The 12,714-nt window shown below is 42.8% G+C and overlaps 2 protein-coding genes across 5 annotated transcripts in view; one reads left to right on the forward strand and one right to left on the reverse strand.

Moving 5' to 3' along the window:
* Positions 1-420, reverse strand: part of SLK (STE20 like kinase) — a 49,149-nt gene extending 48,729 nt beyond the window's left edge. Inside the window, exon 1 of one of the 4 annotated variants that reach the window (XM_066323625.1) lies at positions 169-420. In XM_066323625.1, coding sequence (XP_066179722.1) covers positions 169-318 — 150 coding nt within the window. In that variant the 5' untranslated portion in view covers positions 319-420. The remainder of the gene's footprint in view (positions 1-168) is intronic. The other 3 variants (XM_066323626.1, XM_066323627.1, XM_066323628.1) reach the window with 3 other exon arrangements.
* A 651-nt stretch (positions 421-1,071) lies between these two features.
* Positions 1,072-12,714, forward strand: part of STN1 (STN1 subunit of CST complex) — a 40,218-nt gene continuing 28,575 nt past the window's right edge. The window contains exon 1 of the mRNA XM_066323659.1: positions 1,072-1,169. The gene's annotated coding sequence lies outside the window, so the exon portion shown is untranslated. The remainder of the gene's footprint in view (positions 1,170-12,714) is intronic.

The following is a 12,714-nucleotide window of genomic DNA, read 5'->3' on the forward strand; positions in this document are numbered from 1 at the left end:
CCCCGCAGCGCCCCAGCCAAGTTCTCCCGAACTGGGCGCTGCCAGCAGGAATGCCGAGGTGAGGGACCGGCAGACAGGGAGCCCGAGGCAGTGCTGGAGGCAGAAGCAACGCTCCGAGTCATTTCTCAGCTATGAGCAACACAAGCGATCCGCGCTGCCCGCCCTTACCTTGAACACTTTACCGAAAGCACCGTCGCCCAGCTCTCCTATGATTTCCCAGAACTCCTCCGGGTTCAAATCCCTCTTGACGTGCTCGTATTGTTTCTTCTTCTTCTCGCCGCCCAGCTTGAAGATCTTGCGAAAGTTGAAGAAGGACATTTTGGCCGCAGCCGAGGGATGGGGCGGGCGGCGGTGCCCCCTGAGCCGGCCGGGACCACCCGGCGCGGGCGGTGATGCCGGGCGCGATTCCCACGCGGAGACCAAAGTCTTGGCGTCGCCCGGGAAGCGCCGTCACCGCCGGGCGCTGCGGGGAGACAACAGCCCGCGATGCCCCGTACCGGGCTCGGCGCTCCCTACTCGGCCCGGCCGGTCACCATCGCGGCAGCAACAAGTGCCGGGCTCCGTCCTCAGGACGGGCGGCGGAGCCGGAGGAGGGGTCACGGCTCCGCTGGGAGGAGGCAGCCGCTGCGCGCCGGGCAGCGGGGAGCGGTCACGTCCCGCCTCGCAGCACGGGGCGGATGCGGGGAGGGGCGGAGGCTGCCCCGCTCCCGGCCGGCGTCCTCGCGGAGCGGCGTCCCGGGGTGACACAGCGGCGGAAAATGACGCTTCGCTGCCGGCCTCTCTCCCGCTCGCTCGCTCCCTCGCCCTGTCGCGGAGCGGGGCCCGGGCGGCTCCGCTTCCTGCGGGGCGGCACCGGCGGCACCTCCGCCCCCGCTCCCGCCCGCCGCCGGCGCGTGCGCCGCGCGCTCCCGCCCCTCTTCCCGCGCTCCCGGAACCGCCTCGCGCCCCTCCCGCCGCTCCGCCGCCGGCGCACGCGCAGCAGCACGAGCCCCCACCGTTCCCCCGTTCCCCCGCGCGTGCGCACGCGCCGCACCGGCAGCACGCGCGCGACCCTCCCCCGCCAACGGCTCAGGCCCGGCGCAGGCGGGGGAAGAGGCGGGGCCTGCCCTGCCCACGTGACGCCACCGCGGCGGCCCCAGCCAATAGGAGCGCGCGGAGGCTCCGGGCGGGTAAGTCGGTGTCGGGCTCAAGATGGAGGGGCCGCCCTCTCCCCCTTACCTCGGAGCGGGACGGCGGCGCTGGCGCTGGATCGAGTGTTCGTCCCTCCGTCTGTCCTGTTCCGCTCTAGTCCGCTGTGTGCCGTTACGGGAGGGGCGTGTGGCAGAGGGACCCTTTTCCCTCCGAATCCGGAGGGCCCCTCGCGCCGCTCCGCTGTCCCGTGCGGGAGGGCTGTCCCCAGCCCTGTGGCGGAGGGCGATGTTCCCTAGGCGGGAGTTTCCCCTCAGTGCTGGCTGGGTGCCCTCGGTCCCCAGTCCCGCTGCGGGAGCCGAAGGGCCGTGAGGGGCTCCCGCTGTGTGTCAGCAGCGCTGTGTGGGCAGGTGGTGCCTTCCGGGGGCTTGAGCTTGGACCTAGAGCTCTGAGGACAGTGTTCATAGCAAAAGACGACGTTGGAATACTTTTTCTTTTGTTTGTGGTCCGGTGCTGTCCCTAGATCTGCTACTGGTTTATCTTCTGTCATAGCAGAGTGTGATGTTCTTGTACTGCCCCGTTTGGTATCTTCAGTATCTTAATTAATCACTGGGACAGGCCTGAATTTCCTTATCTCACAACCTTCTCTTCCCACAAGTGATTCTTTCCTCACCCTGAAGTATAATTGTATTTTAATAGTTGTGTTGTGTACATGCCACCAAATGCGGGGCGTTTCCTCACTTGAAAGCAGGAGGCGTTCCCGTTGCCTGGATTAGGGCAATTAGCAGCCATGGGGACAGAGTTTGGGCTGTGACAGGCTGGAAATCGATCCAGCAGCAGCTGAGGCGGTGCTGGGACCTCAGAGACATATCAGTGAGACGAACACCCAGGGAAAATCGTGCAATGCCCTATCCTCGTATGAACCTGAGTGCCTGCAATTGCTATTAACGTAAGCTGCATGATGAGCTTCTAAAGATCAAGTGTGCATCATTCCCCAGACTATTTCATTAGTGTAACAGTAGTTGTCTAAAAAAGGGGGGTAGTCCGTATATAAATCAGTAATAATAATGAGGCATTGAGATGCCCCTGACACAAAGCGTTTATGAATCGAACAACAGTGTTCTGTCATGAGTTAATTTCTTTAAACTATATAAAATCAGTTTCACGGCTCGTCCCACCCTGTGAATAGAGAGCCTTTCAAGTACTCTTGCTAAACTGATTTGTGGTAATAATCAGCATTTGCTTTTCAAAATTGATATTGGGCTTTTTTGGCTCCTTGTACTGATAGCTTGGCCACAAAAGGTAAAACTGTTAAGGAGGTTGTTAGAACCAAGATTGCTTATTTGTGTGAGGGCAAAAACAAGAAACAACTGCAATCCAAAGGAGCTGTTATCTCTTCTGTGATCTGGCTGTCTGGCTCCACCTATTAATTTCATATGCAAGTTTCATTCAGATACTTTGAATTAAATAAAATAATAGAGTGTTACCATCAGCAGTTTTGCTTCTGATGTTACAATTTTTAAAGGTCAATTTCTTTTTCCTATCTGTATTTTTCCCCTGTCAAGTTGGGTGATACCTTTGATTTGGATATTAAAATACAGTGATGGCTTACATAATAATTTTGTTACTATTTGTAATTTAATATTTTGAAATAACTTGCTTTGTCTTGGATGAAAAGTGCTTTGGAACTAATTTCTGTAGGTTTATTTAACCTGACTGGTTGATAGAGGACGTGAGGAAAAGGGAATCAAAAAGCCACAGCAAGAATTCCTTGCATTTAGGCAGAAATATCTTTTCTTTAGCCTCGGGGTTAATGGCAATGGGGCGGGGCAGAGGATGTTTATGTGTGAATGTTAGAGTTTGTAACAACTGGAAAGAAATGCAAAACTAAAAGAAAATTTCATAAGCGAACAAGTTGAGCTGGCAGTTCTGGGCTGGGACAGCAGGGCCCGGTTGTGCCTCAGCTCACACACAGCATGTCTGTTTCAGCTTGTGTGTGACAAAAGAGGCTCCTCAGAGCAGAATGTTCGTGTCATCCTACCAATGACTGAATGGTAGCAGGTACTGCAAGTGTGTTGCTTTAGACTTGTATAAACAGAGTCTTCCTGTTCCAGGGAGCTTTTAATTCATATAACATTGAAAATTATATAAGATAAAAGTCTGGCACAAGAAAGGAGCAAATTATCTGGTGATAAGGTTTTGCTTTCAACTTTTTCATTCTTACTCTTGAACAAGTAATTCGAGATAAAACCAGGATTTATGAAAAGAAAAAACTGCGACTCCATCTTACTTTTAATTTTATTCTTTCGCTCTGGAGTTCCAGGTTGCCATTCAATCCTGAAAATAAACTCTATAAGATGAAGGTAAAGTGCTAGTAGCAAATTCTTCCCAAGTTGCTGTGACTTCTTAGTTTGGAGGAGGCTGTATGAAGCCAGGATTTTGTATGTGTAGTTTTTTTGTTCCTGATAGCAGGAGTTTTTAGCAACTGTAAATGTTTCCAGATGGTAAGGATAAAAAGGTGAAAGTGAATTATATTAAAATTTCTCCTTTAGGAATTTAAAGCAATGCTTTTTGAAAATTCATTGCTTCCTTTAAATGTCAGAGGAAGATGTTAAAGTAAAGATGTTAAAGAACTATCTTGATTGTGCATCAAATATATTGGCTTAAAATAGCTGTAAACTCTTCATGAAATCTTTTTCATCTCTTTGCGAATTAGAAGTCTCCTTTATACTTTCTGCTGCTTGATATCATCATCCTTTTTCATTGACTCAATCACTTACACTTGTCACTGTTCCTAACTCCCTAATCTTTAAGTTGTTTCTTTTAAATTGCTCCAATTTCTCCTAATTGAAAGTAAACACTTCAGAAATTTAATTTGAAATGTGTTCTTCACAGCATATATTGTCCTTTCACTGCAGTCCTACATTCTGTCTTCAGTTCCCTCAAAATATTTAATGATGTATTTTCATATTGTCTTGACTTTCTGTCCACCCACGCTTTCACTGATCTCCAAAATTCTTTCTGGTGATTGAGCTCATTGAACTGCAGTAAGGTCACAGGCGGCTTGTTTGTGGTTAAATCTGAAGTGTAATTCTTGTTTCATCCTTCTTAATCTGTCTGTCACCTTTGGCATTCAGCACTGCCATTTGTTTTCTTTAGTGGATGTAGCCTGTGTTTTTATTGATATTTTCCAGTTTTGTGGTGGCATTTTTTTATAGGCTCTGCCATTTCTCCTCTAGTCTGTTCCCAGAGTTAATGTTTGGTGCTGTATTGGGCTCATTTCAGTTCTAAGCACCAATGTAGCTTCTAGGTCACTCTAGTTAACCCAGTGCAGGAGGATGATCAGTCCTGGTCCTGTGGCCACACCGTTTCTGATAAAGGTTGTCACTGGCCTTCTTGGCCACCTGGGTGAATCCTGGCTCATGATAAACTGCTGTTGACCAGTGTCCCTGGATTCTTTTCCTCTGGGCCACTCTCCAGCCACTGTGTCCCAGCCTGTAGCCCTGCATGGGGCTGTTGTGACCCAAGAGCAGGACCTGCCACTTCCCCTCATTGATCCTCACACTGCTGGCTTCAGCTCATTGATCCAAGCTGCCCAGATCCCTGTGCAGAGCCTTCCTGGCCTCCAGCAGATCAACACTCCTGCCCAGCTTAGCGTTGTTTGTGAACGTCCTGGAGGTGCACTCGATCCCCCCATGCAGATCATTGAGACAGATATTAATCAGGATCCCTGGGGACAGCCCTGTGGCACCGCTCCCCACCACGCTCTGGGCCCGGCCATCCAGACAGCTCTGCACCAGCAAAGAGAGCCCCTGTCCAGGCCATGGGCTGCCAGCCTTGCCAGGAGAATGCTGGGGGAGACAGAGCTGAAGGCTTGACTCAAGTCCAGGTGTTCAACATCCACAGTCTTTCCCTCATCCATTGGTTGGATCATCTGGTCATAAAAGGGGGTCACATTGGTCAAGCAGGACCTTGTCTTCCCCAAAGCCATGCTGGCCAGGCCTGTACATGCTACATATACAGCACTCCTAAAGCCTTTCTAATGAATGTACCATTGTCAGAGATGTGTTTTGGAGACTTCTCTTTCTGTTATGCAGAACAAAAAAGACTGTTTTGTACTCAGTTTTTTTATGAGACTTTATGATATGAAAAACAGGAATAGTTCAGTCATACATAATATAAACAGGAAAAAATTCTGATACCAGAGTTTGGACAATCAAGAGCTTGCCTATATCTCAATAGCCAGAATCAATACGAGGCTCCTATCAATAACCTGGGTATATTACTATTTATTATATGGTTTGGGGCTTTTTAATGCCTTACTGCAGGACCAGTTAATCTAAGAATTGCCATAGAAGCATGTGGCATTTGGAAGCTTCAACATGTAAGGGTATTACTTCATGTTTGCAGTAAAAAAGCCATTGAGTGTTAAAATGTTTAGGAATAAGATTGATCTGATTTTGGCTTCAGAAAACCCTGTGTTTAGTCTAAACTGGCCATACTTTTTCAGCAGTCAGTGGAGAAATGTATCTTCACAGGCCAATTCACCTTCCCCATTTTATATACTTACCTTTATCACAGTATTTAACTGTGTGAGGTAGGTTTTCCTGGTAACATATAATGGGAGTTTTTTTTCTTACCTATGGAGACACCACTGCCAGCAGAACTCTTGGACTGCATTTCTCTTGATGTCAGCAACACTTCTGAGAGCGATGACAGAACAAATATAAAAATTGCCAGATTACCTTAATGCTTCCAAGTAAACCTGCAATGTTTTATTGAATAGACTTTTTCTGAAATTAAATGGCAGAAGAAAAAGCAATAATATAAATATCAAAATCTGAATAAGGATCAAATATTTCAACAAATAGTAGAAGAATATTTCTTGGAAACATGCTATGTCAAAAGCATTCAAGTTATAATATGTTGTCTTTATTGAAGCTATAGCAAAAAAATTTCTTTTTCTTATTGCTTCCAGTTGATCTGCAAGAAAACCCTCTTCAAGACTGATATTTAGAGATAGTCATGTATCCTTGTAGGGGAGTGAGAAGCAAACCTCAGATTTAATGGAACACATCAACAACTTGAACTTACATAGCTGATTCTCTTTGATTAACTGACTAATGCAATTAAGAACTTCAGATCCTCATGATAAAGCTTTTCAAGAAGGCTGCACGCTTTTTGGGTTGTATTTAACTCAAAAAGCTCCTTTCATAGCAATTTCCAGTTAATATTAAAATACTGAGCTGCACTGGTGGATAGTTGCATTTTTTTAGTGCAGTAGTTAGTCCAATAAAAGTTCTCTCCATGTTGTGATGACTGTAACAATCTTTCACAGAACCACACAAGAATAAGTCTTTCTTGAGCACTTTTTTTTTTTTTTTAATAATGATGTCCTTTAAAATACTACTACTCTTAGCTATAATGCTGTATTCCTTCTAACCATTTTAATAGTTTGAGGTTGTATTTCATTTGAAACAAGATTTCTTTGATCAAAACTGTACATGAACGCAAAGCAAATGATTTCAAATGTGGAGCCCCCTCCATCTGATGGCTATTAGAAACTTTAGTTAAGTCACATGAAAGAATGTCTTGGAAATGCTGCACCGTGGTTGCCTTTCCTCCAGATGGTAATTAGACCTTTTCCTCTTGAGTAGCAGTCACGAGCTGATTTGCTCTTTTTGTTTGTGGCATTCAAATTTGCATTAGTTCACATAGTAGCTAGGATTAGAAATTTATTAAGGGATAAAGATAGCTTTGCACCTCAGTATTGCTCTCAGTCAATACTGGCACAAAAAGTGTCTGAACAAAACCCCCACATGTATTGCTGCTTTTCTGTCTACAAATCCTGATTTTCTTTCACTGTTTCCCAGGGGAGCCTTTTTTTTTTTTTTTCCAGAATGGACTTTGTGTTCTCTTGTGATCCTGATCAGCTCTGGAATCTTGGGACCAAATAACTTATTCTGTAATATGAAAATAAATTATTCTTTAATCTGGGTTTTTTTTTTTTTTTTTTTTTTTTTTTTTTTTTTTTTTTTTTTTTTTTTTTTTTTTAATGGCTGGCTGGCCAGCCATCAGACCCAATCCTGGTTGTGTGGTAAGCTTAACCAGGAATTTAATTATGCCTTCTCCAATTACTATTAAAATATACCATTCTGTATATTTTAGGGAAAAAGGCACCATCTTCTACACACACAATAAAGAAAAAAATCTGACAAAAAGATAACACTAAAGACTATTGATTTTCTGGTAATATCCCAAAAAGAAACATTGCAGTGGGATAATACTGAAGATATATCTACTAGCAAGAAGGGGAAACAACATATAGAATGTGAGATACTCACTGTTTATTAATGAAAAGTTAGACTTTAAAATATTAAATTATTTTAATAAAAGAAGTGAAGTTTTTCATTGCATAATGGTATTTTTGCATTACAACCATGTTTTAATAATTTCTGTGTGTGCAATGTTCTCTTTGTACCTAGAAAACGAGGCAAAAAAATAGTTGAGTGTGTTGTAGAGTAGAATTTGGTTTTCTCTAGGATGTCATCCTTGTACAGCAGCAATGAGTGGAGCTACAATAATATGTCAATTGTTAAGGCACACAGCAGCTATTGTGTGTCCAACAATAGTCTGTGCAAACTTTGGGCACTAGCACTTGCTTATGACAAAACAGAGTATTGTGATATGATGCACTTTTTCTCTCAAGTACCCTAAAATGTTTATTTTTTTGACAGGTGGGATCTTTAATAGCTAATCCTCAAAATTATGTTTTATAGTATACAGTGCAATATTTATGGATTAAACCAAAAAAGCCCATTACATTACATGGACTGAATTGTAGCAGAAAATCAAATTACCTACATGAAAAATAATTCCTGTGGCTTCTGACTGAGCACTAATGTATCTTTCTGCATTGAGTATACAGGAGTGACTTCCTTTCAGAGCATGAGGTAGGAAATGGCATTTATTGAAATTCAAATGCAATTAAGGAGACACTTAAATTAGTTTATAAAAGGCTGTTGGTTTCTTTACGTACCAAGAAGTCGGAAATAGTAATGACTTTATCCTGTTAGCTGTGACAGTGATTCATGGAAGAAGTTACAGCCACAGCCATCAGGGAGGTATTTTCTTTGAAGAATCTAGATAATGTTCTGTCATTTAGTGCCTTTCAATGGGGTTTGGGACAAGTTTTTAAAGATGGGCCAAAATCACTACTAACAAACAAGCCTAGATGCCTTTTCTCCACAGGGAGAGGAGTTACTGAAGATACCTGTGTTGCAGGACAGGTATTCCTGCACAGTTTGGGGTTGTTCTGTATCAGTCCTATGCCAGCTCTCAGTGATGATATTTGGACAGACCTCAGATGGAGCATTGGTTAATTATTCATTATTTCAGGATACCCTCAGAGAATTACAAAAATTGCTTAAACCAAAGGTTAGTAAAGGGCAATCTCTGGATTTTTAGCAGGTTCTAATAGTTTAGCAGCTGAAGATAAATGATTATGAGCCAGCTTTCCTTAGCTGAGAAGAACCTACTCTTCAGATTATTCACACTGTAAAGGACTGTGCACTACAGTTTGTCTTAAGGAACCGAGAAATATATATACACCTTTGGTATTTCTAAAACTTTTCTTTTTAGAGCTCAGTTCAGAGCAGCCTGGGTACAACTAAGAAATCCTGTGCTTGATTTCAGGTGTAAAAGCCCTGGTCCTCAGAAATAAGGCCCAGTTGCAAAAGAAATTCAGAATAGCAGGCTGGGAATTGTACCACTTTTGATACAAAAACCCACCCTTTTGATACTTTTCCTAGATGATAGCTCAAAGGACCTGTGTGAGGAACATTCAAAAAGCATAACAAAAGCTTTGTTCTTATGTTCAAAGTTCTTACTTTGTTCTTCCAACTTCTCCCAGTAAAGCAGATAATTCTGTAATGCTGCATGGGCTCAATGCTTCCCCCACACATGCCTTACATTTTGCGCAGATTTGACTTTTGGGATGTTTAAACATTTCTCTACCAGAAGGGCCTTTATACAGGAAGTGCCTACGAGTCTTTATTTGAAGGTGAAAAAAATAATTCTGGAATAACATAAACCAAACAAGAAATATAGCTGGACTGGAATCAAAGACCAGTGCCAAGCTAACTTTATTAATCTTTCAAAGAAGAGTAACAATTAGTTCTCGATCTTCCAAAAGCACTCCAAATGAGAAATCTCAGCCTTTAGGTATTCTCACAATGTTTATGATGGTTCTAGATGGAACTGAGATTTCAAAATTATTCTTATTTGAGTTACTCTGTATCTATCAACAACAGAGCTATTTGACACTATGTTCCATGCACAGTCCCACAGTGTTCTGATACAGTTAAAAGGTTCACTTCCACAGCAAAATAAAATGCAAATTGATTTCAGAACATTAAGCAGGTTTGTCATAATCTAAAGCTTTGGTATGCGTCAGGAATGTTTTAAAAACTTCAAATCACAACTGTGTGCCTAGACCAAATCAAAAGTTAATTATTTTGAAGTCTCAGGTTGTAATGGAGTGCTCTGTAGTCCTATGAATTTTCATACAAATTCAGACTTATTCCAGAAGCTATTCTAATTTAGACCATAAACCAGTTTAAAGGAGAGGTAGAGAGTGAAATGGGCGGAATTATTTGCCTCTAGAAATTGAGTCAAACTTGTGGAGTTCACAGGCACAGTAGCCTCAGAAAGCTATAAACCAATGCTTGTCACTTCGGTGCTAATTTCTGAAATTTGAAAATGTTCATTCAGGAACTGACAGTAAATCTACGTTACACTGCTGAAACAAAGTAGGAAAGCTAACTGTTGCCATGAGCTGAGGTGAATTAGGTTTTATTCTCTTTTCTCTTTTAGTTAATTCCTTTATGTTGTACCAATAACTTGCAGAATCACAGGATGGATAAGGCTGGAAGGGTCCCACTTCATGCTCAAGCAGGACCCCCTAGACCACATTATTGCAGATTCCTTCCAGATGGTTCTGGGATGTCTCCAGTGAAGGAGACTCCACATCCTCTCTGGGCAATCTGTTCTAGTGCAGGTTCCCCCACACAACACAGAAGTTCTTCCTTATGTTCAGGTGGAACTTCCTGGGCATCAATTTCTGCCCATTGCCTCTTGTCCTGTTGCCCAACACCACCAAGCTGGGGCTGGATCCATCATCTTTACACCCTCCCTTCAGGTACTTATAGGCATTGACAAGGTCTCCTTTTTTAGGTGTCTCTTCTCCAGGCTGACCAGGCCCAGCTGTCTCAGCCTTTCCCTGTTTGAGAGATGCTCCAGTCCCTTAATCATCTGCTGGACCCTCTCCAGGAGCTCCGTGTCTGTCTTGTACTGAGGAGCCCAGAACTGGACACAGCACTCCAGATGTGGCCTCACCAGGCTGAGCAGAGGGGCAGCATCCCCTTCCAATTAAAAGCATCTGTCAAAAAAATTTCCTTTTCCAACAGCCTGTTTGGAATCCTCTTGCTATCAAAGCTTTCATACTACTGTTCTTCCAAGCAAGAAACTTACTATTTATAAGAAGTAATTTATTTTTACTTTTGTTTGTTTTTAATTTGCACTAATAACTGAGAATCTTCTCTCTCAGTGAAAGAATGCCTTTTCTGCAGCTCAGCTCATTCTGGCAGCACTGTGGGTGCTTAAGAGCTTTCAGAGAGAGTTAATCATCCTCACAGGCTTCCTCCTGCCCTCGCTGGAGACAGGTTAGGAAATTAGTTGAAGAAGGCACTTCAGTGTGATTATCCAATAGCTTTAAAAGACACATAGGAAGTGAAGCTTTTCAGAGTATCAGTAGTGAGTGCCTGCTACCTTATTTCGGGTAAGCTTACAGGTGATCGTGAGAAATACATATACAGAGCTAGTTTACTGCTATGCTGAGTGGTTCACTGATTTCTTGATCCATGGGAAATTGTATCTAATGCATGGGACAAGGATCAGAAAGAGCTACTTCTACTGTTTATTTTGTTACACCCTTTCCTGTTAGTTTTTCAGAATCATACTTTTGGAAAATTGAGTGCCAAAACCTTGTTACAAGGTTTAGCTTGCATATAAAACAATCCCAAAAGAAGGCAATCTAGGACTGTAAGCTTTGTCCCCCTTCCTTCCAAGACTGAGGATGTTGGAGGAGCCAGTTTGTTTGGTTTCCTGCAGCCACATGCACCTATCTAGAAGGTTTTCTAGACAGTGATGTGGAAAGATAAAATCAGAGGGAGGGAAACACATTACAGGTTATGACCTGGTGACATTAATCCACTGGAAGACTCTTACATAACAGCCATGTCAGTTTATTGATAAAACAAGGCTTTTTTACCCCTACCTGTATATATATCCTGCCTTATGGGCATTTGTGAGCACCGCCTTTCTGGATTTTTAGATTCCCCACTGGGTAAAGGTTGCAGTGATGGTCCTCTTGTTTTGCGCTTCACTTGCCAGGGAAGTGTATTGTAATGGAAACTAATGTAATTAAAAGGCATATAATGTTTACAATTTCAAGGAATATCTTTAAGAGGAAAGTCTATAATTCTTTATTTTGTTAAATTGTTATCTGAACAGCTTAGAAAAATGTTAAACCCTTGTACAAATAAAATTTCAGGAAGTGCTAAACTTCTGGAAGTTCAGAGGAGTTCTAGATTTTTTAATTTTGTTTTGCAACTACGTCTTTAAATTGGAATTGTACTTACGTATAAGAACTACAAGACATGCAGCATGTAGCATCAAAACTGACAGGATTTAACATAACAGAAGCAGAAGCTGGAAGACAAAGTGCTTGCCCCATCTTGAATTGTAACAGGATAACTGGGTAGGAGGTGGATCCAAACTGACCTTACCTTACTATTTGGTAGTTTTCCAACAGCTGGTTTCCAGAAACCTTTGTCTTTCAGTGATGTGGGGGTTTTTTTCTCAGTGATGGTGTACATCTTGTTACTGCTATTGGAAACTTTCTTTTAGTTTTGTATTTTTTAAAAACCTATGGGTGAGTTTCATGTCTAGGATCTTTGCTCCATATTAACTGTAACCAAAAGTTAATATGGTCATAATGAACTTCCCCAGTTCAGTAAGATTTACTTGTATAATAATACAATGGGTCTATTTGGTTTTAATGTAAAATGTGGTAGGTAATTAAAAACATTTCCTGAAAAATGGTGGGTTTGACTGTACTGTGCTGGAATTGCCTCTGCTGATCATGAAGAGTTGAATAATAGTCATTTGTCACATAGGGTGTTGACTCAGACACAAATGATTTCAATTCAGATGACAGAGGGTGTTACAAAACCCAGCTGTTGACTCTGCTCCTCTTTCCACAAGCTGCTTTGTCTGTGGCAGGAATGGCCGACCTATGAAGCAGTTTTTGACAGACACAGTTTCTGGCCTAATTTATTTAAGTAAAGCACTGGTGACTTTAAGTTGTTTTAATGCCCTGAGTTGGCAACTCCAACAGTTTCAGAGCTGTTTTCAGTGTAAATTGTCAGTGCTACCATGCTAGTGGCAGCCTTTGGAGAAGAGTGAAAGCCTGGTAGGATGTTTAAGTTGCATGTATTAGTGCCTAAATTCTCTGTTTCTGATTCA

The sequence above is a fragment of the Sylvia atricapilla genome, chromosome 8 (assembly GCF_009819655.1).
Source record: "Sylvia atricapilla isolate bSylAtr1 chromosome 8, bSylAtr1.pri, whole genome shotgun sequence".
In the NCBI taxonomy this organism is placed as follows: domain Eukaryota; kingdom Metazoa; phylum Chordata; class Aves; order Passeriformes; family Sylviidae; genus Sylvia; species Sylvia atricapilla.